Source organism: Saccostrea cucullata, unplaced genomic scaffold (assembly GCF_032062105.1).
Source record: "Saccostrea cucullata isolate Sc308-1 unplaced genomic scaffold, CSIRO_AGI_Scuc_v1 ctg200, whole genome shotgun sequence".
NCBI classification, from domain to species: domain Eukaryota; kingdom Metazoa; phylum Mollusca; class Bivalvia; order Ostreida; family Ostreidae; genus Saccostrea; species Saccostrea cuccullata.
This window is the reverse complement of record NW_026928357.1, coordinates 230,196-257,739: the sequence shown is the minus strand read 5'-3', so window position 1 is coordinate 257,739 and position 27,544 is coordinate 230,196. Positions and strand designations below refer to the sequence as shown.

Here is a 27,544-nt window from a genome sequence, read left to right as displayed (position 1 = left end):
CTGCTATTTGTGATCATGGCCTACTATTCTGTTTTGCCCGTGTTGTTGTTTTTATGTTTGTCTGTTGGTTGTGTCCTTGCAGGTAAATTATGCAATGTAAAAAATATTATAATTTGTCATCAGTAAGGTTTTAACTGATAAATAAAATATTTATCATTTCTTCAACAAACTGATTAGATTTATATAAAGATCAAAATATACAAAATTACAATGGTTTTCCAGTCACTTTTCAACCAAAATTCAAAAATCACGTCTCAACTTCTTTATTTGAAAATACTGTAATATTGTTTCATTTTTTAACATTCAATATCGAGCTATAAATACAGTTTATACAGAATCAATATTAAGACAGAGATAGATATGTTTTGCTCAATTAATGTTATACTGGAGAAGCATATGTAAATATTTTTTTTTTCTTATTTTAAATTATGATTCAATTCTATTTTTCAGCAAATTTAATCAAAGATGGTGATGTAAAACAGCCATCAAAAACATTTACGAAACCTCGATATATGTATTTTAATGAAGTACGAAAAATACAGATATTTGACTCGTATCATAAGCAGTATCCCATAATCGCACTATAATACCGTATTGCAGCAATATTGCATCATTTTAAATAAACCAGCGACAGATGCAATAACTCTTACAACTTCTTAGATTTTGCACGCATATACAAAAATTTATTCATTTATTTCAGATATACTGTGTTACAAATGTTCTAAGAGTGTCATAAATCAAATGTAGATTCTTAAAAAAATCCAAAGAACCTTAGAAAATTCAATCCCATTCTTTTTAAAAGTTTATAATATCAAAATTTATGACTACACTTAGTACAACCATTTCTCAAATAAATATAAAAAAAACTTTGTTAAAATTACTTTGTTAAAAATCACTCTGAATGTACAGAAAAGTACTCTGCAGTTGATATTAAAAGGACACTAGAGTTTGTTATAGACAATATCTAATGTAATCTTTGCATGGAGACCGGGTCTTCCAATTTACAATTGAGAATTAAACAATAGACAATAAGAGCCAACTAACAAACTTAATTGTATAACATACAAAATTACTACAGCTTTTCCATTATCATTTTTCCTTATTAATACTGAAATATTCTGCTACAGCCTTTTTGTCTTCCAAATTATTTAATACTCAAAAACATGCTATTAGTATACAATCTTTTTAAACCGGGGTAGACGAAGTACTGACTTATAATTTGAAATTTAATGTATGTTATATATATGTTTATAATTATCTAGTTTAAAGTCAGTAATTCGTAAATGCTATTGTCATTATGAAGTACACCCTGTCAACAATAGAACCTATAATTAAAACTTTATTAACCCCTTAAGCACTGATAAGAGTAGACCTATATTGTATAAGATAAAGTTGACGATTGAAAAGTTAAAGTCATCAAGTATATTATAAAGCTTTGTTGTTAGGTTATCATTAATGTCTTTATATGAATAAATATGGTAAATATTTAAGTATGAAACAGATGTGTCAGACATTTCATTATACTGAACAATAATCATATGTATGTGGAATATAAAACCAGTTATTTCATTTATTGAAAGTATTTTTTAGATATAAAATTTAAAATGAAATTAACCACAAATGTAACTGTTGTTTTTTTTTACCTTATTGTTGCTTTTAATGTTGTTTAGAATTGACATTTTTTTTTAGATCTGATCTAACCAGTAGCATCTTTTGTAAATTGTGTTTCCAACTTGGATAAGCTTTGATAAATAACAATATAATGATTAAAACAATTTTGCTTAAAGTAAAGAATAATTTACTTATTCTTTGCTCAACCTAAAAAGTTCATTAAGAGTAGTAATTGAATGATTGAGCACTAAAATTAATTAATTAGAGATTCTTTAATAATCAAGATTGTTGAAAAAAGGAAAAGACGTCATACAAGAAAAGCATCAGCGTCAAATGGCTATAGAAGGTTAATTGGTCATGGTGGATCTGTAATTGACCATAAGGTAATCTTTATCAAAAACTTTTTTCTCTTTTCCTATTTTGATTGTTTGCTTCATGTGCACTTATACTAACAGGATAAGATTTATTATCTAAAGACATATCGATAAACTGTATTGTAAAATTGAGAATAAATATCGGTATAGGATTTGTTGTATCATTTTTTTCTGACAATGTTCATTTAAGTTTATATTCCTTTAAAAATTATTGAATGCAATATCAAGTCTTGATCAAGTTAATGTAGTTTATAATTCACTTTACTCATTTACTTTAAATTCACTTTACTTACAGGCCTATAATCCCGACTCTGCTGTAGCAAGTCTGTTGGCAGGAATGTTTGTGAAAAGAAATGGAATCGAAAGATCGGTAAGATTTTTCCGAAGCTTGAGTATACATGTATTAAAAATGTTTTGTAGGGAGCAATTATGAATTGAACTGAAAAATTGTTTCTGTGAAATACAAACATGTTGATGATATTCAAATCATATTCAACGGCTTTATTTAGAGCCATTAAAAATAACACCAATGACCATAAAACATGAATTATGACAAAAAAAGGTTTGTGAAGGAAAACAACAAGGACATATACAGTTTAATATTACAAAGTGATTTTAAGAATATGAAGAAAATTCTACATAAGTGTATTTTTAAAGGGTTATGTTGATTAAAAAAGGAACGTTTTATTTGTAATATGACTAGAATATAAGAGATTGTATAAACTAGTATAGTGTATATTTCTATATAATTTTTTTTTTGGCTTTTCTTCGTTTTTAATTTTTGGTGGAATATATTTCTTGACATATAGCAGGAAGTTTACTTCCATGAATGTAATTAAAAGCTTCCAAATCTACCAAATTAAAATTGTAATATTCATGTGCTCTTGGTCAATGAATCAATTCGGTTCCTATCTCAGACGACAAAGTACATGCCATGTACTTCATTACCAAAATTACACCAAATACTTTTATGACCGTCAAAGCCCTTTAATATGTTCTTCAAGAACCCTATTAATAACAAACACGATTATTTTTTAGCCACACATAGATTTTAAACATACGAAAAGATTTCAAGGCCAACAAATGGATTCCCATAAGTTTACTCACAAACAGAAAGTTCAGTTTGGATTAGAATCAGAAAATGTAAGTACATCCCGCTGGTCAATTTGTTCCACCAATCATGGTTGAAAAACAGAAACTTTTTGTGGCAATATGAAGTACACTTCTGTATTTCTTTGCACTTACTTTGGTTGTATGTTTCCAAAATTCCTTGTTATCCCAATTGTGCCTCGAATAAATATATTGATCATTGTACATAATTGAATAGACCTTCTTTGACACAAATTTTTTTCAGGAAAGTGATCTTCAAAGAAGAAGAAGAAGAAATTTCATGACACAAGATGGCGCACTTTGGCCAGAAGGCATAGTTCCATACGATATAGACTCAAGTCTAAGTATGATTCTCTTGAAATCCTTACTAATTGCATTTTAGGACACAGAATCAAGATTTCGTTTTCTAAACATGTATTTTGTTATTTTCAGCCCCTGATGCTTTGGAAGTTATATTTGCAGGAATTAATATGATCAGTGATCTAACCTGTGTCCGATTTGCCCGTCAAGGAACTGCAACTGCTAAGAACGTCTTGCATGGAAACTGGGTCAGATTTTTCAGTGGGAAGTGAGTGCATTTTGAATACGGATATAATAAATTCATTTTATCAGAAATAAAACCTTCAACGACAGACTGTATTTGCAAACAAAGTAATCGTTCCATAGGAATTTGCTAGATTACCAACGGATTAAACAATTCTTCTATTTTCACTGAAAATATCTTTTTAAATCAATAAAATCATTTTGACCAAAAAATAATGTTTCCATATTGAATCCATATTTTTAAGAGATTACATAAACAAAACTAATCCTTCCTTAACAAGAGTCGCCCGCGTGGCGCAGTGGTTAGAGAGTCTGCTCTTGAGTAGAGAAGTATGGAGTCAATCCTTACGTTGCGGGTGAGAATCCCACTGTGGGACTTGGAGACCGGTCCTTCCGATGAGACAATTTCGCAGTAGGTGCTGGTACAAAAAAGATCCCTCCCTGCGCAATGGCCCTGAGTGCCTAGTATAGGACAAAATTTGCAGCTCTCCACCGTCAAGTGGTGGCCTCTCCATATGAGTGAAAAATTCTCGAGAGGAACGTTAAACAATGTGCAATCAATTAATCAATCCTAACGAGATGTTGGAAACCCAAATTTATTTGCCTGCTGTTCATATTATTGCCATCGGTTTGTTTGAGGGACAAACTCACTAAATCTTTATAATGATAGCGTTGCATTGTGATGTGACGATAGCAAAAAATATAATAATAATGATTATTTTTTGTTAAAATATAGTTGTCTTTTCCCAATTAATACACCCAAGTAATTCATTCTAAAAAAATATATTCACGTATCGTTGGTATTCTTTATTTTTAAGAGGATGTTGGTCTTATGTCGGAATGGTGGGATGGGGTCGACAGGATATAAGCTTACAAGACCCAGGCTGTATAAACGTATGTTATCATATTCATGTTCTAGCTAAAGCAAAGGTTCAATTTTCATAAATATAATTAGCGATGTTGGAAGATACGGACCTGAACATTATGCTATATCTTTGTCAAAATAGTTTGGAGAAACATCTTTACAAATATTTTGACATATCAAATTTATGTTAAGTAAATAAACAGTACTGTGTACTGGTTTGCGCTTAGGCCTAGCTGTCACTTTTAATAGAAATAATAAAACAGGATGTCCATACTTCTATCAATGACACTCCGTAATTGAAATGAACAGTCTTGAAATAAAAATATATTTCTTCTGTTTTGAATTTCTCTAGTGAAAAAAGTTTTATATACATGTTCAGGTTGCTACAGCTATTCATGAAATGTGTCACGCTATTGGAATGTGGCATGAACAGAATAGAAGAGATAGGGACCACTATATCCAACTTTATGGAGACAACATTCAAAATGGCGGACTTCAGAACATTAATTTTGCAGCCATGACAACTAGAATGCTTTATCCATACGACATATCCTCTGTGCTTCAGTACAGTTTGAATGTAAGATATTACTACTTCAAGATAATCAAATGCACTTTTGTTTGTTTTATTTATCTTTGAAACCCTCTAAAAACGCTTTTCATTCATATGGACACGCCACCACCTTGTCAGTGGTGGACTTTTTGTCCTTAAGGTCATATGCAGCGTAGTTTGAACTGGATTGGGTTTTTCCCTGGAGTTGAAGAGTTCCACTAAATGAAGGACCTGTGTGCAATACTTTTAATGTCTATATATGGATTTGTAAACCTCTTCTAAAACAATTGTTGATGAAAAAAAATCTGGAATTTATATTTTGTAATTTTTGTACATTTTTCTTTCAATAATGCAAAAATTTTCACAATTTGATATCTTTTCAAAACCCCTGGTAATGCATGCTGCTTTTTTGTCTAAGAACATGTAGTGGTATTATAAGTTTAAATTTAGATTATCTTGAAAACTTATCAGTAGGTTAGGTACCTTGCGTATGTCCTTAACTCGATCGGCACTAAGGGGCATTGAACAGTGTGAGATCTTTTTGTGCCAAAACTACTGCCACAATAAGGGATCTTGGCTTATATGGTCTTATTTGAAGGTGTCCACATCCCGCAGTGAGATTCGAACCCGCGGCGTAAGGACAAGTGTCCTTAATGCAACTATAGAACAATCGTTCTAACCAACGCTCCATGCGGGCGATGGATATATCTCAACTGATTCTCTCAAGTCTAGCACCACACGGATGCTTCCTGATATGTATTTTTCCATCTTTGGTAAATATTATTGTTTGCAGCTAACTGTAAAGTTTCACGTTACGTCACTATCTTTTTCGTCAGATGCATCCAGCGTAAACAATCCACGTGATTGGTCAACTCATTATCAACATTGACACGGAAATAGTCTGTTGCACGAGCAACCAATCAGGGATAAGAAGAAAGTTCCAGTCGTGAAGCTTGCGGTTAGGAGGCGTGTACAATTTACCTTGAGTGCAGCTGGCAACTAGATCGTGACGTAACGTGAAACTTTACAGTTAGCTGCAAACGATAATAGACCTCTCAGTTAAAGATCAACATTATTCAATATCTTCCCTAGTCCTTTGCCATTGACAGAAGTAAACCAACGATACGTTCAAAGGACCCGAGACTGGCCTTCTTAGCGGGGAAAGCCCAAGGTCTTATGTATTACGATGCGCGAGAAATAACCACAGCCTATCAATGCACAAGTAAGAAGAATGTATATAAAATAAATCAGATTGGTACAAACTTAAAAAAATATCTTATTTTTTTAAGAACCAAACAAAAGTTTTGAAATGAAACATACATAGATAAAAATGGAAATAAGCACACATTTGTGTAAATCAGCTGTGCACATGATGTTGTTAAACAAATATTGAATTTAAAAAAAAGGTAAAATATTTTTATCTCATAATTTTAGTAACTGAAGTTAACATAATATCATCTTTGTGTTGGTAATGATAATAATATAAAAAGTTACATTTCATCATCATATTTATTGAAGAGGATTGTAACAACCCACCTTCATGTGAAAATGGCGGGTATGTAAACCATGCCTGTCATTGCCATTGTCCTTCACCTTTAACCGGAAGTAATTGTTCGTCTGTAAAGTCAAGTCAAGGTAGAAAATAAAATTCCTATAAAAGCTGCAATATGAGAGACACCAATCAAGATTTAGCACCACGGTGTCTTCTAGCTATTCCAACTTTTTAAAAATCTCAATTCCACCTATTCCCACTTGCAAATAACAATATTTTTATTTTTCACATTTCTCCTAATGAAAAATAATTTTTAATGCATTGGAAACATTTCAATAAAGGGATTGTTAGAAATACAGAATTTTCTTGATATGAGAGACACCAATCAAGATTTAGCACCACAAGTCAAGAAAACAAAAACACAAGCAAATTAAATCTAAATGACATAGAATTAAACTTGAACCCATATAAAAAGCTCTCATTTGACGTCATTTCCAGAAGTAAAATTTTTTAAAAAGTTTCTGCGTAATATTGTTTAGGTTGTGGAGGTGTGATAAATTTAGAAGCAGACGGAGAACGTACGATAACGTCATCCAATTATCCCAACAATTATAGAGTGGGAGAGGTGTGCGTCTGGCTAGTGAAGGTAGATTGTTTTAGTTTATACAACATTAAACTTTATAAATTTAAAGTGTTTATAATTCATGTCTTCCTTTCAAGAGTCCAAAAGAAATTTTGAACAACATTTTTTTGTTTACCCTAATTTTGCTTAAATATTCTGTTTCAGTTTTCTTCTATTGCGCTCATTTTTGCTCTCAAAAGAAAAATAATAGAGCTAAATATAAAGAACTATAGTACTTTTGAAGTATATATATCACTATAAAATTGTTAAGCACTAAATATACTCACAGTCTTCACATTTTGACCAAACTATATCAAACTCATGGTTTGCATTAACCCTCGTTAATCCGAGTTTTAAAGCATACATGTACTTATTGCTGATATACATATATTTTATTAATGCCTAATTAAGTATTGAAGTGTAAAAGATTTAAATATCGATTACAGTGATAAAAAATACAGATTTTAATAAATCGGAAATTTATCCTTCCTCTTAATTACATACACGATCTTTGAAATTTATTCCTTACAATATGCATAACATCTGTCCTTGATTTGAAGGCACCTTCTGACCGCCACATACAGCTGACAATAGACTTCATGGACGTCTCCGACAACGGTTATGACACTTGTTACCATTGGCTGGAAATTCGTTATAACCTCATGGGACAAGATGGGCCAGAGTACGTGAACCTTACGTTGTAATTTTTATCATTTGTTTTCTGTTAAATGTGACACGATATAAATATTGAATTGATTATGGTTTTATTTATTTGTTAATTATCAGAAACATAAATACAGTCTTTATATAAAGATGGCAATTAAAAAGTGACATAGTTTCTTGATTTAACAATGTTTTTAAAAGTATAACGTATTCCTATTTCGTTGAGTTACATCGATGGAATATCTTTCTATTTCCATAAAATTGTTAGAAATATGTACCATATATGTTTTTTTTTCCAATAAGCAGAATCATTTATGCATTTTAGACTTTGTGGTCTGCGAAAAGCAGAGAGAATCTACACAACAGCTGATGAATTAAAGAATGTTATGATTCTGAGATTCAATACAGCTGTCTCTAGCGACAGACCATCATCTCAAGGCTTCCACCTTACTCTCAAAAGCGTTGGAGTAAGTAAGTACCATATTTATTTTTCTTGGGTATTGTTAAAGATTAATAGAAACTGAGAATGACAATTTTTCTCAGCTATGGGAAATGATTATTATTAAAATAAAACAAAATTATTCATGCCGATATTTCTATAATAGTAAATTAATGAATAACCGAATTATTTTCATGGTATTTATTTTTTAGATATATACACCACCCTGAAGATTAATTCTTAATAGAATTTGATGTTAAATTATTAGATTTGTATGTTACTTCAAAGCACTTTAAATAAAAACATAACTATAAGTATTCGTTATATTTTCTCTCTTATAATTGTGTTCCTCAGGTTGTGTTGATCACCCATGTGTCTTCGGGAAATGTATAGACACCCATACATCTTACTGGTGTGATTGTCAGAATGGGTTCAGTGGAACCAATTGTGATCAAATTGTTAACGGTAAACAAATAAAATGATATTATTTATTCCTCAAACGTTTGAGAAATCATACGATAGACGTTGTGAACGTTTTATATATTTTCTTCTTCCAATTTTGAGAAAAATACTTGATTTCGCGTGTTTGTTTTCTGAATTTTAATTCGAAATCAGTTTTATTGTCTATTCCATTTTTTGTAAAAACAGAGAGCAGAAAAAAAATTAACCATTAAAAGTAGTATTTTAGAAAAGTGTTTAGTGATAAGATCAATAATTCTAGATCTTTTTTACTTACTTGAATAAGAAAAATAATATAACTTTCTTTATCAGGAAATATGAATTTCATTGCTAACTTCGACGACCGCGGAATGATAATTTTACAAAATGAAGCCACAGATACTTTTGACTGGAGCCTTAACTCGGTAAATCAGTGCTTAATTTTTATTCTTATTTTATGACGTGGTGAAAACATATACGGAATGCTTTCTATTCTCATTCAACTTGGAATAATAATATAAAGAGAAATGCTTTTACCCTTAGTCATTTATACAAAGAAAACTTATCTAATTATAAACTATAACTATTTTTTTTACTAAATATTGACATGAAGCATTGTTAAACTAAAATCTTTATTCACAAATTTAAAGCTAAAAATTTGTTATATTGATATATTTCCATTTCTAATTCTTTTCTCTGTGATAACTCTTTGAAAGTTTGCAGAGTTGATTTCTTGATATTTCTACCAGAATGTAAATTAGGTCGATAGGTCAAGAGCTAAGGAGGCCTAATATGCATGCAAATCTCGTGCGCATCTGTCTCTGTTTTTGACGCTAAGGAAGCCAAAATGCATGTAAATCTCGTGCAGCTGCCTTTGTGTATGACGTCAGTGGGCGAGGACTATTGATATTGGCATGAGAGTCCTCGTGTAATTTAAATCTATGTCTACATTTTTAAAGTCTAAATCTACAATTTTATTTCACAATGAAATGGAAATACATGTATAAGGAATCACTGTCTAGTTAGTATAGTATGCCTTTGCATCAACGATAGTGGGAAACAAGAGATAATTTATGCACAACAGGCTTCGCCCGTCATGCAAATTATCCCTTGTTTCCCACTATCGTTGATGCAAAGGCACACTATACTAACTAGACAGTGATTCCTTAAATGTTTCCATTTTCATTTTTTTTTCTCTGTGATAACTCTTTGAAAGTTTGCAGAGTTGATGTCTTGATAATTCTACCGGAATATAACCTAAGCAGGTCGATAGGTCAGGAGCTAAGGAAGCCTATTATGCATGCAAATCTCGTGCGCATCTGTCTCTGTGTTTGACGCTGAGGAGGCCATGCAAATATGCATGTAAATCTCGTGCGGCTGCCTTTGTGTTTGACGTCAGTGGGCGAGGACTATTGAATTGGCATGGGGCCATCGTGTTATTCAAATCTTTGTCTACATTTTTAAAGTCTTAATCTTCAGATTTATTTCACAATCAAATGGAAATATTACAATTTCATGAAGCTAGTTCTCCAAGACCTGGACTTTTCGGAGAAAATTTTTAATGGAAATGAAAGCACTAGGTCTCTATTTTATTTTCATGCTTCAAATGGAATATCAAGAGTTAGTCAATTAATTGGTATACCTACAGGCCATTTTATGCATAAAGTGATCCGAGCTCTTTATTGAATTTCTTGTTATGTACATTTCTTGTAGGACGGAACACCTACATCAAATACTGGACCAAGCTATGCACACTCGGGGAAATATTACATGTATATAGAGTCATCTTCGCCCCGGGCCCCGGGCGATACTGCTATTCTAAGTACAGGATTTGTCAGGTTTGCAACAGGTATATTCTCTTTATATTAAGTTAAATATTAATAAAAATGTGTATAATTCTCAAATGGAGTTAATGGGTGGTTTTGAAAGATATACTTATTAAACTGCGGTGTTACATTGAATTACCAAACGAAACACGTCTATCTTTCTGTCTGGGCTGTCATTTTTATTTAATAAATAAAGTCCGCGTTTTTGTGAATGTTGCAGAATAACCTCCGAGGTCGAGAAATGTTGTTTGAAAGAAAAAAGCCGAGGCGTTAGCCGAGGCTTTTATATTTCAAACAACATTTGGAGACCGAGGAGGTTATTCTGCATCATTCACGACAATAAGGACTTTATTTCTATTCTTCCATGTCAACTAAAATCGCTAAAATACGGCTGATCGTTTCCTCTATAGAGAAACGAATTAGGTCATCATGTCTCGATTGCGCTGTTCCATTTAACACCAGAGGTACAATTTGTTTGCTTACCTGTGTATTGAATGCAGGCGATTTGAGCTTTCGTTACGTTAAAAATAGCCTTTTTAAATTACAAATTTGTTCATAATGTGTATTGATCAGTTATAATGAATATACAATAACAAAATCATGTTCCTGTTTTACTACTCTATTGGGACTAAAATCACGTTGTTTAAATGTGTAGGGAGGTCCGTGGAATAGCCCCGATTAGCTATAAAAATCGACATTCAGCAGCAACTTTATGCAATTTACAGTGTTTATACTGCAAAAGACGACACAACGATGCGGTCTAAACAAGTATTTCATTCTACAGCCAAACATGCATTTGAATTGTTCAGATTTGATACGTGTTTCTGATCTGATAATTTTTTGATGATGTTCTGATTTATTGGAGAATGATGTCCGCCGGTATTCTTTGATCTTTACAATAATCGTGGTAGAATAGGCCATAATTAAGCTGAAAAAAAGTTTTAAAAGATTGCTCTAGATAAAAATGATTTGATTGTGGGAAATTATACGGATTATGACTCTAAACAAAGGCAGTAAAAATTGAGTCAAGCCACATTCTGGCTACTAACAGAACAAAATTTACATACCTTTGCTTCAAACAAAGGGTATGCTTAAACTCAACTTCAGCAGTAGAACGTCATTAGTGGAACAATTTGATTGGCGGAACCATTGTAAGCTAGTTAAGAAAGATGAAGATAACTAGAAAGGATCAATCAAATAAAACTGTAAACCTTATAAATATCTTAAAAAGTATAAAATTGAACCGTAGAAATTCTGGAGGTGGAAGCAGGTGTCTAGGAAGATTAAGACATTCCCTTCTGGTCAGCCACACATGCCGTGAGCCGTATGTATTGATCAAGTGAACGGAACATTCCGTAGTTTAATTTAGTACTTAAACAAAAGCCTTACAGTTGGTTTCAAACAGTCGGCAAAAATACGACTCAATGTTAAGATGTATTTCTAGTAAGAGTATTATTGCGACCATTGAATTTACAGCATAACTTTTAAAGAGGCTGTTGACATCCCTGCAACATCAGTTAATGAATGTGTAGTCTGCCTCGGTTAAAAAAAGACGATTGTAAACATGCAGTCATGCTCTAGAACAGATAATAAATTTAAAGACATAAACATCATATGCAGGTGATAATGGAATATTGCTACTTTAATTAGGAAGTTGATGATGGAAAAATAGAAAAAAAAATGAGTTGAACCAGTCTTAACATTGCTGATAACAATACTAAATTTATCAAAGATCAAAAACACGCTAGATTACACATTTTGTAGAAAAAATGTTTTGAAGTTGCATATTTGATTTTTGAAAATGTATATTCTTATAAAACGAACCCGACAGAAAATACATGTAACTGAAAATGAACTGCTGCATTGGTTAATTCAATATTTATTGGATTGACAATGAATGCCCTTTTGACTCCATAGGATAATTTATCATAATTATATATTTGCAGTCTTCTAATCAACTGCATACTTTAAAATAATATTTTTACAGCACAGGAGAGATGCCTAAAATTCTTTTACCATATGTATGGATCGACAGTTGGTTCCTTAAAAGTTTTCTACAAAGGAATAAATATTTCTAAAACAGTGGCATTCAGTCGTTCTGGTAACCAAGGAAACAATTGGATTAAGGCCAAAATCGATATTCCTGCAGTACAAAATCTTCAGGTATCAATTTTGAAAGTAATACTGTAGATCACTTAATTTTCGCGACATCTTATTTATCTTCTTTATCATGTTTATGAGCGAGACAAAACTTTCACGAATTGTGGTGATTGCTTTATATAATCCATAGGAATACTAATATACGCGAGAATCATATTTTCGCGAGCACACTGTCTCGCGTAATCACGCGAAAATAAAGTTCTCGCAAATAAAAAGTGATTTACAGTATTTCAACGGTGCTTAGTACGGCCTTACTTTATAGATTGGTTTCGAGGGCATGAGGGGATCGGGGTACAGAGGAGATATTGCCATTGATTCAATAGAACTCCTTAGTCATAGCTGTTGTATGTATCTACATGTAAACCAACCAAATACTTCAAATAGTTTATGTGAAGATACATGTAATGGTACGATCTCTAGCTATACACTATCTCCCTTACAGCTTCAACTACTACTACAACTACTACCATGGAACCTACAACGGTCACAACTGTTGGAGTCACAACGACAACAAATGAAAGCACGCCTACAAATAACACTACATCTCCAAAAAATGTTCAAGCTGTGCTATATGATACCACATCCGAGAGTTATGAAGAGACCACGCCTACCATCATTAATGATTTAAGTACAGGTCTCTGTAAGAATCAGACAAAAGGTGAATCATGAGGGTTCTCAGAATTCGATGATTTTACACACATAGATTTCTCTTACCCTATGAACCACGTATGTAAAATGAAAATTATTTTGGGTCCTGGTTACTATGGAAACATGGCCAAAGAAATTTTCCCTAGCAACCGGTCAATTTTCCATGTTTATGGACAAATATATCACTAAACTTAGAGGCTTGAAATTGAATGTGAATATTACCTGAGGGGTTCTTAAATAATGTTATCATAAAGATAAACATTTCAAGTGATAAAACCATGTAATACATACAATTTTTATTTTAAGATATTTCTTTTACGGGCAATGGAAGATATGCATGTTTTGCATTTTTTGCTGATTCAGCATTTTTGTTAATTTGGGCAATTTTCAAGGCCATATATCTCAAACTTCTTGCACAATACAAGAGTATGGTATATTTTACATAAAAGCAGAGGAATATCCTTTTTGGAATTTAAATTCAAAAACGTGTGTTTTTTAATGTTTACAATCGGTTGCCTAGCAACAAAAATGGATGTTTTGATTAAGAGAAAGAGACAAATTGTCAAATATGCGAGTTATTTCTGGAATTAAATCTTATCGGTGGATACCAAAATCAATTTTTAAAGTAAAAACATATTTCTGAGACTTCTTCATGAATCCAGGAATATTTTGCATATACTAATCGCCATAGCAACAGAAAATTCCCCATAGCAACAAAGAAAATAAATCCACTTTTGACATGCACTCATACACAGATTTGATTATTTTCGTCTAGAAATGATGATTTGGACAGGTAGATATTAAAAAATAGTGTTGAACTTTAACAATAGTAATTTTTTATCTTAATTAATGCATAGCAATATTACTGAGCTTATAACGTTAATAAAATTATACATTACAAGGAGCTAAAGTTATTCTCTAAAGTCTCTGTACATAAGCATTTTAAGACCAATTCTCCGTAATTATCAAATTTGGCTGGCAACGCATAGTTACAGATTTGAATTTTTTCTGTCATAATTATAAACAAATGTGTGATTGATTGTGAAATGTAGAAGTATTTTTGAATTATAACCTCGGTTTACCGTTGCCATGGAAACGGGATACAGACTTTCTCATTTCTGTAAATCATGAAAATCTGCTCTTTTCATGAAGATGTCCAGAAATGAAAGGAGATAATTAAATTTGTGTATGATTTTTTTAAACCAATGCTAAAGATTCAAACAACAATGTTTACGGTTCAATTTTAATTTCACACTTGTTAGTGGCCATGCTAGGTACTCGAAAATATCAAAATATGGTAAATTTTGCTGTTTTTAAATGCTTAAGACAAACAAGAGGCCCATGGGCCTTATAGGTCACCTGAGCATTATGCAACAACTTTCCAGTGATTGAATTTGATCCATGTTTTAAGCCAGATGCTATGGCATTCACAATTTTGAAAGAGGCACCATTGATCATTATATTAACTATACACTTAGCAGTTGCTTAGTTTGGTTACTTAATACCATTAGGCAGGGTAGGGGAACAAAAAATGCATTTCAACTAATTAGCAATATTCAGCAATAATCAGTAGTGCCCCTACCACACATGAACCCCTTACCCTTAGGCCTAGATCCACACATTGCACAATTTTTGAAAAGGCATCCTTGCTTTTCAAAAATATTTGATTAATACCAAGGAGTAGATTTCAAACAATTCATTCATTTCCAGTATATAAGTACAGCCCCTCCCCCTCTTTGGTACCCCTGGCCCTGGGGCCTTGAAATTTTCAATTCTGGAAGATTAGGGCCCTTACTCATAACTATATAGGTAGTTTATCTGCTTAATACCCAGGAGCAGAGAAGAAAACTTTCAAAGATTTAATGTATTTTCACTATATAATCAACAGAGCCCTGCCCTAACACCAGATCCCCTGACCCTGGGGCCATAAAATTCACAATTTTGGTAGAGATACTCTTGCTCATCATAATTATGCACTTAGTTTATTTATTTCTCAGGAGCAGAGAAGAAGATTTTCAAAGAATTTATGTATTTTCACTATATAATTAATAAAGCCCCGCCCTAACAATAGAACCCCTGACCCCAGGGCCATGAATTTCACAATTTTGGTAGAGGCACTCTTGCTCATCATAACTATGTACTTAATTGGTTTATTTAATACCCAGGAGCAGAGAAGATGATTTTCAAAGAAATAATGCATTTTTACTATATACTTATTTAGCCCCGCCCTAGCACTAGAACCCCTGACCCCAGGGCCATGAATTTCACAGTTTTTGGTAGAGGACTCAATGCTGATTACAATCATTTAAACAGTTTGACTGCTTGATGTCCAGGAGTAAAGAAGAAGATTTTTGAAGATTGCATTAATTTTAGTGGTTTTAGCACTACCTCTTAGGCCCCAGGGGGCAGGGATCATGAAATTCACAATTTTTGTTCTTCTTCACCCATAAATGCTTTGTGCCAAATTTGGTTGAAATTGGTTCAGTGGTTGCAGAGAAGAAGCTGAAAATGTTCAAATGTTAACGCACGACGCACGATGACAGACGAAAACGGATAGCAATAGGTCACCTGAGTTTACTCAGGTGACCTAAACGGATAGCAATAGGTCACCTGAGTTTACTCAGGTGACCAAAAAATACAATCATTTACAAATTAAGCATAGAAAAAGGAAGGTCAACATTTAAGAAATAAGGTATCATTTTTTGAGTGTTATTGGGATGTAAAACGGGTTGGTCACGTGATCAAATCCCATAAAGCCCGAAGGGCTTTATGGAAGATTTGATCATGTGCCAACCCTTTTTACATCCCAATAACATTAAAAAAAAAAGATACCTTATTACTTATTTTTACATTTGTGACTTATTCATACTTTAAACTTGCCTGATTGTGACTTTTAACGTGTGAAATGCATTATTTTTCAAACCCAATGGCATGTATGTAATCCACTGACCGCGCGTCGACCCTTTATGACGTCACAGAGAAATTGCGTCGAGCGTTTATCCATACGAACATCTATGACCTCTTGACCCCGTACCTGTATTTATACAGTTATAAAAACGCTTGCTTTCAGTAGTGTTATATAAAGGAAAACATTTGCAAATGTAAATATTTTATTATATTAAACATTTTAAATAAAAATTCGGTGGGCAAATGATATGCATAAAAGAATTTTAAAGGTGAATATTAATTTTTTCTGCATTTTGAAGCATTTTTGTTTCCCCTTGGATTACTCTCTTAAATGATTTTTTAATAAATAATTATTACACGCCGGGAGCAAGCCCCTGTGCTTTTTTCTTTCCATTTTTTGGCTTTCATGCATTTAACCGAGATTCCTCTGCTTTGAAAATTGTGACAGCTGAGGGGGCCTCTGCCCTGACTCTCCCCGACCCTGGTACATTTCGCAATAAAAATATAACATCACATGTAAAAACACGTTGATGAGAGACAATGTAGACATATGTCAGGTCAGACAGTGACACAATCTCTATGTAACACTGTATATATACTTAGAGTAGCTTGCTTAGACGGTTAGATGTTCAAACTAGCATGATTTACAATTTTTACCACACTAAGTTTTCCTCATGAGCAATCTTTTTATGAAGTTAAAAAATGAATCTTGGTGCACAGGGGCTTGCTCCCAGTGTTTAAAAAATATTTATTGAAATATCATTGTTTGTATAATGGTATATGATATTTTTATTTATTTTTTTTTTACAATAAAAGCACACCTTCAGCTAGCACCAAATTTTATTTTAATGCAATAATACATTTCCTTTATTTCCCTTAACTGTAACTGTCTTCTAATAAACATTTCCTACAGTGATAAGTTACGTTCGAAAAAACTGGGGGGGGGGGCAGCCCCCACCCCTTGAGCCCCCTGTTGCTACATCCCTTGTTTGGAACAATTGTCCAAATTGGGTATAATAAAACTACAATGCATCAATAGGGAATCAATGCCCTAAGCAGGACAAATACAGAAAAAGTGCCCGCAATTGTCCAAAGTCAATACTTGCCATATAAATGTAGGACAAAAAAAAATATAGCCTAAAATTTTGTACTGTAAATTTCTATCCCTAGCGTTCATAGCATTATTGATCACTTTGCATGAGATGATATATTTTTACCAAGCAATGGATTTCGAAAATCAACATATATCTTTCAAAGTCTACAGTCGCCCGCGTGGCGCAGTGGTTAAAGCGTCTGCTCGAGAGTCGCAAAGGAGTCAATTCTTACGTCCAGGGTTCGAATCCCACTGTGGGACGTGGAGACCGGTCCTTCGGATGAGACCGTATAAACCAAGGTCCCGTGTCGCAGTAGATACAGGCACGAAAAAAGATCCCTCCCTGCTCAATGGCCCTTAGTGCCAAGTATATGACAAAATTTCCAGCTATCCACCGGCAAGTGGTGGCGTCTCCACGTGAGTGAAAAATTCTCGAGGGAGAGAGACGTTTAACAATATACACAATCAATCAATCAAAGTGTACAAATTCTCTTTAATTTTGTATGGTATTTTTTTTTAAACTTGAAAAACATTAATTTCAAAAGATTAATCAAACTGTTTTTGTAACTTACAATGATATATAGTGTTACTTAAAAGGAGGGATGTTTTGATGTATTCAAAGGTATACCCGTATACATCAATACACTAAAATTGTACAACAAAACATAATTATATCTGCACCCCGCACTATGTACCCTTTTCAAAATACATATATATTTTCTTTTTATATAAGTAGTGATAATTGTATTCTTCAAGCATGTCTCCAAAAAAGGACAGAAAATAATGATGACTGCATTGTAAATATTAAAAATGAATTTCATTGGCTAGGCTTTGCAAAATTGTACATGTTCGATAGAAACTGTAACACAGTGTACATATGTACTATACTCCCGAAGACCAAGTGCCCTCAGATTAGTACATTTACTTACCGTAGTCATGTTATTACACAGAATAAAAAAGAATTATGTAATCTAGAAAAAATTGTGCAACTGGCGAGTGCATCCTACTTGCCAACTCACCCGATTTCGTCGGGTCACACCCGATTTTTCAACCCGTAACCCGATTATTTTTTATGACCCGGCGGGTCATGCTTATCACCCGATTTTTGGCGAACAACCCGAAAATCTCCCGATTTCCGGATTTGGTTCGTAAATTAGGTTGCACTTTTAACTTCCAGTTACAACCCAAGCTTAGATCTACGTAAACAATGCCGATGGATTAATTATCTGTGCAGGTGTAAACAATTAACTGGGTGTTGTTTTGACAAATCAATGTTTGAAGTCAATTAAAATGGCTTCCGATAGAACTAGATCGTTATCAGGGCCAGCAGGAACAAATTGAACCAAACACATGTCTCTGATTGAACCAAGAAAAAGAGAAACGATATTTATGTGCATATCAAGGAATCTTGGGGAAAAAAAAACTTTCATTCTAGATAAAATAAAGTGATCAAAGACAGTGTAGGCCTAACTTCAAATTTAAATCATGTTGCAGTTGTTAATTAATTAAGAGAGAGGAAAAATAACTTCAAAACTGAAATTGGTATACTTTCAAATTTAGCAGAAACTGAAAAGGCTTTTAAAAAAAAAATGCACATTTACTTCAGTTCAATACTGAAATATGAAACCTTCAATTTTCATTTTTAACATGTAAGTTAAAGCAAATTATGTATGAATTTTTTGTCCTAGTAAATTAAATCCTTTTTCAATAAAAGAATTCTCAATACACAAATACTTTGTACATATGTATAAAATTTAATCATGGTAAAAATGTCGTGAATGTCGTTACGCGTTATGACCAGATTTTTTACTTTGCAAATCTGGTCATGACCAGATTTTTACATGCTGGAGGTTGGCAAGTATGGAGTGCATCAAGAATAGTGCCTTTCACTTGTTTATACATTATAGAAAATATAACATGTACTGTACATGTTGCATGTTAAGCTTATCATTATATTTGTTATTAAAAATGTATAATTGTGAGATATATGTCTCTTTAACTTCAATAAACTGAAATAAACTGAGATAAAATACTTAGTAAATAGAATTCCTAAGGCCATCAATGTACCTTAATTTTCAAAGAATACATTCATTCCCAAATGTTTGAATTTAATAAAAAAAAAAAGGTTTTTTTTATATTTGCAAAATCTGATTTCTACTTCGTGCACTATTTAGAATACCAGTACCGACTAGATTTTCTGACTTCAGCATAAATTTGCATGTTTCATTAGCTATCTGTTTACTTTACTGAAATTGGGCTAGTGCTCCTATCTTGAGAGAAAAAAAAACAGGAAAATTCAAGAAAGTCGATCAAGCAATTTTGTTATAAGGTGGGGTTGGGTTGGGGGTGGGGGGCAGTAGAAGGCAGGGGGTCCAAGGCTGCACTGAAGTCCCCATTGGGTTTAGGGCATGGGACTAGTGGAGGTCCACAAATGAAAGATGTTTTTTCCTTGATTTTAGGATAGTGGACATATAAATTTTATATACATTAGTGTACATGTACAAAATCTTCAAACGGGAGGGGGGATGACCGGCAAACCGGCACTGGATCCGCATTTGTGACATGTATACATCCTTGGGCCTTGCAACACCACAACACCAACAACATAAGAAAATTTGATCATTTTCTTCTTTTCCGTGTAACCACGGAAACAAAGTACCAGTGGTTTAAAGTAATATCTTGCTGCTTTTGGGATTTGCTTTCTTGGGTACTACCGGTATTTACATGTTCTCATAAATAGGCACTGTCAGAAGGGTATATAAACAGTTCAATTTTGTGACACCCGATTGCACACTCAAAACTTGTGTGGTCTTAGATTTTTTGCGTTTATTCCTTGTTTTTATGTGCATTTTCTGTTTGTAAATGATGTATCGACCTATATTTTTCATGATACTTTTGTCCTATTTTGGAAAAAGTACGTTAACTTTGATAATTTCATCGCGACCGAGCAGCACGGCTATGTAACTTTGTAAGATGTACGTCTACGTATACGGAAAAATACGTGAAATGATAAGCGATCTGCTCCTTATATATGGGTTGTAGGGAGAGCGTTGAAGAACAGGAAATATGGCGGACTTTGCCTTTTTACGAGTAGTGTTCAGCTTTAATCAAAAAACTTGTTATTTGACTCACCTTAAATAGTACTTATCTGGAAGAACTTAAGCTACATTGGATACATGTATCACTTAAGAAATAAGACATCGTACCCCCTCCCTTTTAGGGGTAGGTCGGGACCACAAATACATTTAATCTTTCCAAGGCTGAACTGAGTTTTGCTTTGATCCCTGCTACGGTGCTCAGGTGAGAGATGTGGTCCCTGGGCCTTTTGTTTCAAATTTTAATTGATGCATATTTTTTTCTGCTTAATTCCCTAGCACTGCTCTTTTTGGAAGAATAAAGTTTGAAAATTTTGAAATGTGAAAATGTATATTAATTATGACCAAAACAATCATGTCTTTATATTATTTTACAGTTGAAGGCTTGCTTTGGTTTCGTCCCTGGAAAATGTTTCAAGGCTCTTTTCTCTAATATTTTGTTGTACATTTATATCAACCCCTTTACATGTAACTGTGAGATTGAGATCGAAAGAAAACTTGTCTAAAAATATTTAAAAATGCCATGTGGCGCTTAATAACTTTTCATGATTGCTACATGCTCATTGTTGTTGCCATGGGTAAACGTTAAAAACATTCTGAGATTGAATTGCATAAGCAATGCTAGTCCGAAAAATCTGACGTTTTCCTGGCTTTTTTACGACTTTGATATTTTACATGCCAGGAAAACGTCAGATTTTTCGGACTAAAGCAATGCATGCCCCCTACCGGTTTCCCCCTTTTCTCTAGAATGTCATTTTATAATATGCAGAAGTTATGACCAAGGTTAAAGTGTTTGATGTTAAAATTTTGAGGTTATGCATGCCTTTAATCTAAAAAAAAAAATAAAACACATGAAGACGGAAATTCAACTCATTTTTTTTTAACATCTTCTTTTGGCTTCATCATAGTTCATGTTTACCATGTTGACCTTTGGAATTTAGCGCAGCACGAACCCGATCTTAAACCATTATGAAAAAAATTAAAACGCCATAAATCTATCAAAAATCAATGAAGCGTAACGACATTCAAACTTGATCTGTGACTCACCAAGATACACTCACATGCCGAAATTCAGCTCAATATCTGCAAGCGTTTAGAAAATAAGTATGGAAACCCAAGTAGAACAGACTTACAGACAGACAGGGACAGCTAGATCGACGCACAGACTCAGAAGAAACCTATAGCCCCCTCCAGTTTCACGGGTTGGGGACTAATAAAGTACAAAAAATGTACTGATGCTCTTAAATTACTGTGGTCTGTCAAACACTGAATAATCTTTACAAACATATATGAGTGCATGTCAAAAGTGGATTTATTTTCTTTGTTGCTATGGGGAATTTTCTGTTGCTATGGTGATTAGTATATGCAAAATATTCCTGGATTCATGAAGAAGTCTCAGAAATATGTTTTTACTTTAAAAATTGATTTTGGTATCCACCGATAAGAGTTAATTCCAGAAATAACTCGCATATTTGACAATTTGTCTCTTTCTCTTCATCAAAACATCCATTTTTGTTGCTAGGCAACCGATTGTAAATATTAAAAAACACACGTTTTTGAATTTAAATTCCAAAAAGGATATTCCTCTGCCTTTATGTAAAATATACCATACTCTTGTATTGTGCAAGAAGTTTGAGATATATGGCCTTGAAAATTGCCCAAATTAACAAAAATGCTGAATCAGCAAAAAATGCAAAACATGCATATCATCCATTGCCCGTAAAAGAAATATCTTAAAATAAAAATTGTATGTATTACATGGTTTTATCACTTGAAATGTTTATCTTTATGATAACATTATTCAAGAACCCCTCTGGTAATATTCACATTCAATTTCAAGCCTCTAAGTTTAGTGATATATTTGTCCATAAACATGGAAAATTGACCGGTTGCTAGGGAAAATTTCTTTGGCCATGTTTCCATAGTAACCAGGACCCAAAATAATTTTCATTTTACATTCGTGGTTCATAGGGTAAGAGAAACCTATACGTGTAAAATCATCGAATTCTGAGAACCCTCATGATTCACTTTTATACACATATTGTCTGATTCTTACAGAGACTCGTACTTAAACACTACCACGTATAAAACTACGACGACAGGGATACCAATACCTCCCATTGGTTTATTTATTTTTTTTTACATTTTACAGCTTATTACTACGAAAGTCACATTAATACTTCATGTTTCTATTTCTTTGCATTTGCCTAATAAATTATTGTGTATAATCTTTTAGTTCAATGTGGATTCGAAAATGGAAACAGTTGTTTTATGGAAAACATGGTTCAAAATTCAAATCCGCTTGGTGGAGAAGTTCAGATTAATGCTGATTTACAGAAGGATGACTTTGACTGGACCATTGGCCATGTGGTATGGTGGAATCATTTTTTATATTTATGCAGACCATTGATAATTTACTTAATTCGATGTTTGTATGTGTGATTTATTTTGCAAATCAAATGCTACTTCTGACTTAGTGAAAATTGATCAATTTTACTCTGAGTTTATTTTCAAAGTCATTGTCAATTTTATTCAAATTTTTTCATTCCAGGGTCCAACTTCATCTTCTGAAACAGGTCCGTCCGCTGCCTACAGTGGTTCCCGATACGCTTTTATCGAAGCATCTAATCCGAGAATACAGGGCGATAGAGCAATTTTGAAAACAAATATTAAATTTAGAGGTATGACATTAATAATTTAGACAAGTTTACAAAATACCCTACAGTCTATATAATATCTAAGATTAGAACAATCTTAATATATTTGAAATTAAACTTAAAATAATGGACCTCAAAAGTTACAATGGGCTATAAAAATTTTGAAAAGGGGTCATTACATCAATGTCAGTTTTTACATTAGATAAAGTACGAAAAAAAGATTTTCTTGGAGATGTGAAAATTAAATTTTTGTCTTTTCACATATGTTGTTTTAATCTTTACATGGTTTGCATTCAGAAAAAAATTCTTTGAAAGAAATTAGAATGAGTATGACATCAGAATAAGTCATATCAATATGCAGATTCAAGTTTTTCTAAAAAAAAAAAACCTCTAAGATTATGCATGTTTAAGTTTAAAGAGGGACTCGGACTGAGGGTTGGACCAAAATATATACATGTATACAAGAAAAATTCAATAGAACAGCAAGGCAGTACTAGTTATTTTGATATTTATGTTTTCCCATTTCATTTGAAATGAGGTGTAGCTAATCGTGATATTCCAGAACTAAGTTTTTAAAATTAAAAAAAAAAAAATCCAAAGCAACTCAGTTCAGCGCCATCTACTAAAAGTAACTTTTATTGGTTCGACAGGAAACAGCTGATAGTAGCAAAACGTAAGATCTCAAATGATTTGCATCATTTTTGGTAATAAATATATACTTCAGAAACAATGCAGTGCCTCGGCTTCTCCTATCATATGTATGGAACTGGAAAAGGGATGGGAACACTAAGTGTCTTTTATACTGGAAGTAATGGGACGCTCAGCAAGATATTCAAACAAACAGGAAATCAAGGAGATGCATGGAAGAGAACAGCTATACAAATTGCACCAACAAGTGGACTTCAGGTATGTAAGTGAAGCACTAGTATGACGTTCTTAAAAACATTTTGGGGAATAATTTAATGCTGAAAAGAGAGAAATCCTTATAAAAGGGAGTTGTTTTTTAATTCTTCTTTATGCTGTCTCGTGTTACAATTTTGTATCCGTGGTCAAGGCGTTTAAATTACTTCGCGATCAGGTAGCATGTCCTCAGATTCAATTAAACGAAGTGAATGTTCTTTTGCAAAGTGCTTTAGATAAGAGGTGATAGAGGTGATCTACTGGTCTCGGTCCGTAACTTTCTATTTGACCAATGAAAGGAAGTAGGCAGGCTAAGTAATAGCATATATGCGATTATTATATATCACCAGTAAATGCGATGTCGATAAAAAACGCAACAGGATTGGTAATTTCATTTACCTAAGTTTAAAGCTTTAAAACTAAAAAGTTCAATTTATGGATCTTCAGTATGCCTACAGAAACATATTCGTTTTCAAAATCAAAACTTTATGAAATAAGCCATAATATGCAACAATAAATTTGAACATCATAAATATATATGTCTTCTTGTACATGGTTTTACATGTAGATAACTCCCAGAGATTTCGTTCATATTTTGTAGATTTACTTTGAGGGCATCTGCGGGTCGAGTTACAGGAGTGACATAGCTATTGATGACGTCATCGTTAGCGAGGGAATATGTGGTACGAGTGGCTGCTCCAAACTCAAAATTGCCTCATTATCAGTTATGATGGCCATAATAATGTCTGTTCAGATACTTTCTTAACAGAAATAAAAATGGAGCACAAGAAAACGAAATAAATTGTGTTGTTTTCGTAATAATTGAATTGGGCATTTAAGATAGATAAACGCTTAAGGAAATAACAACTCTAAGGACAATGCTAGTTTTGATGGTTGCATTAAAATCTATTCCGTAATAAACCAAGGCAAATAATCCATGCTTAAATGGAACAACAATCGTAATATTTTAGGGAAAATATTTTTTCTTGATACGAATTATTGTATGCTCAAAGTGTTTTATTGTTTTACGATGATGAACACAAATTGCAATCGTTTCGATATCCATTTCTCCCAGAGAAAGTTAAAAACCTGTCCATATTGCTGTAGAGAATCATGATAAATATTTTGTTGCTTAAATATTTTTTAATTAAAAACAAAATAAAAGGTGCATACATTGGTATGATGAAACAAGCAGGTAAGAATATAAGATTGTGCACATGGGTTTCAAGATGAATATTTAGATGTAGGATAAATATATTAACTGTAACTATAACTCTGTGTATGACAACAAATCTACATTCGACAAAAGCATATTTCACAACGTGTATGCATGCATTTTACCAAGTATGAATAAGTGATGAATTTTTTGAGCAGTGGCACTTCCATCAATGAAAAGTTCAATTATGTACATAAAGCAACAATGCAATATTTATTCTACTAAAACATACATTATATGATGAAGAGATAGATGACTATATACGATAAAATGTCATTCTAATGTCATTCTAATGAAATAGTATTGGAATAAACGTTTCAACAATTACAGAAGGAAATTACGTTACCCGCTTCCAGAATTTATGCGGGAAAAATGCTGCTATTGCAGAAAAATACGCGGGTTGTTACAACTGCTGAAATATTAATTTCTTTATCAGTAACGGAAAATCATTTTATTATTAAATTAATTGTACAGAAAATTTTGATTGAAACAGGATGTGCTATAGAGCCGTGCAGACATGGTGGAACATGTATCCCAGGAGGCACATCCGGGTACACGTGCACCTGCGAAGGGGGATATGGCGGACATAACTGTGAATTATTAGGTAGATATACAATTTTTATTTTCAAAAAGATGTGAATTTGATGTTGAATGATATTTATAATTTGTAAAATCTACTTTTCAGTCCATTCGGTCACCTGCACATTTAACGATGGGATGTGCTCCTTTCTGAAACAATCAACAGACGATGGTGCAGACTGGGTTTTCGGACGAGTATTTAATATTTTCCACGTTTTAAAATGAATTGTTTTTAAAAGACATCTTTCTCACTCTCATTATTTCTCTCACAGGTCAAAACTGTCATTCAGTTAACTGAAAGATGACTAAAGGATTACTGAAAGATGACTTAAGGGTACTTACCACAAACAAAAAATGGATGTGCGGGTTGATATGTATTTTTTGACTGATTTTGATTTGAAATGACATAAATAATAAATCCCTGAAACATAAAGAAATCGTAGGTTTTCCTTGGTGCTTAGATATGAGATTTTGTTTTGCCTTCTATATAATTCCATACAAAATTTTGCACAATTTTTTAACTTTATGACAAAATCTTATATAATTCTCCCACTCTACTTGGTAAACATTATTCAGGTTGTTAATATAAATGTAAATCTATGAGAAATAATGTTGATTTCTGAAAAAAGTTTGTTTGTGTTATTTATCCTTAATGGTAGAGCTCCTGAAATTCAGTGACTTGTCCAAAACTTTCAGTGACTGTTCAGTTGACTGAAATTAAGATGCAGTTTGAACCTGTGGCTGCTAGCTTTCTTTAACTTTTTTCCCACTCAGAACTTTTACCGTTATGATATAAATAAATACATACAAATAAGATGTAAGACTTCTTGTTTTCACATTTGTTCTTTTAGGTATGGTACACTTTCTAATATATTCCTTGTTTTTCTCAGTCAACTCATAGCATTCACACCGGACCCCAGTTTCCATTGGATGGAGTTTTTGCTTATACGGAATCCTCATTCAAACGTAGAGGAACAACTTACATACTGACAACTGCAGGGACTCAGTTAGGTATCTAAATGTTGTCACACATTAATATTTATATGTTAGTATATATTAACAAAATAATCGTAAAATGTCAAGAAAGTAGATTAGATCTGTAGTTTGAACTCGAGTAGTATATTCTGATTATCTAGTCTTGAATAAGATGTTAATCAACCCAGTACGTGCAAGGTCTTTTTTCAGTCACTCGTATGTACACTGTGAATGAAAAATCAACGGCACATGCATGTATTTCTCACTGAAAATCCGAATACATGTATTTGAGATATTTTAGCAACTTACTGTATAAAAAATTGTGATCAACTTCACTTTTTAATACTTCAGCTAACCAGAACTGGTGTCTGTCTTTCTATTACAACATGTATGGAAGCAATATGGGGGCCTTAGTTATAAGGGCTGGCTCATCTGGGGACACATTACCGTACAAGGTGTATTTGTATGGCAATAGAGGTTTACAGTGGTTTTTACAAAAAGTGACCATCCCACCCTCTCCAAGACTAGTGGTAAATATTTACCTCTCAATATATGTTGTTTCGTTATTATAATGTTGGTTTTTGGATTTGGTTTAGTATGGCGTTGCTCTTGTACAGTAGTGACCTATTTTAACATTGCTTGATTTCTTTTAGATTGAAGTTTTGGTGATCAGGGGCCTGGGATATCGAAGTGACATTGCTATAGATAATGTCTCACTCGCTCCAGGAGTGTGTTAACCTTGACAAACAAAATAATGCAGAAAGGTATACAATGTGTAACT

The 27,544-nt window shown here is 33.0% G+C and overlaps 1 protein-coding gene across 1 annotated transcript; it reads left to right on the top strand.

Moving 5' to 3' along the window:
• Nucleotides 1-15: 15 nt before the first annotated feature.
• On the top strand, nucleotides 16-27,544 carry LOC134277311 (MAM and LDL-receptor class A domain-containing protein 1-like). The gene is made up of 29 exons (XM_062759630.1): nucleotides 16-82; nucleotides 451-527; nucleotides 2,281-2,355; nucleotides 3,024-3,128; nucleotides 3,340-3,439; nucleotides 3,528-3,663; nucleotides 4,457-4,532; nucleotides 4,883-5,080; nucleotides 6,146-6,275; nucleotides 6,572-6,688; nucleotides 7,085-7,191; nucleotides 7,728-7,849; nucleotides 8,156-8,301; nucleotides 8,624-8,734; nucleotides 9,041-9,132; nucleotides 10,421-10,556; nucleotides 12,521-12,696; nucleotides 12,956-13,037; nucleotides 13,136-13,333; nucleotides 22,497-22,559; nucleotides 22,673-22,806; nucleotides 22,988-23,117; nucleotides 23,818-23,999; nucleotides 24,595-24,676; nucleotides 25,703-25,813; nucleotides 25,895-25,983; nucleotides 26,679-26,799; nucleotides 27,115-27,293; nucleotides 27,417-27,544. Exons 1-29 carry the CDS (start codon nucleotides 16-18, stop codon nucleotides 27,498-27,500), a joined length of 3,426 nt encoding a protein of 1,141 aa, XP_062615614.1. The 3' UTR covers nucleotides 27,501-27,544.

Excerpts from the sequence above, each read along its gene's own strand:
- LOC134277311 (XM_062759630.1), top strand. The coding sequence starts at position 16 with ATGGCCTACTATTCTGTTTTGCCCGTGTTGTTGTTTTTATGTTTGTCT. Across the intron at positions 22,807-22,987 it reads ACTGGACCATTGGCCATGTG|GGTCCAACTTCATCTTCTGA; the intron begins GTATGGTGGAAT and ends TTTTCATTCCAG. Across the intron at positions 27,294-27,416 it reads CACCCTCTCCAAGACTAGTG|ATTGAAGTTTTGGTGATCAG; the intron begins GTAAATATTTAC and ends GATTTCTTTTAG.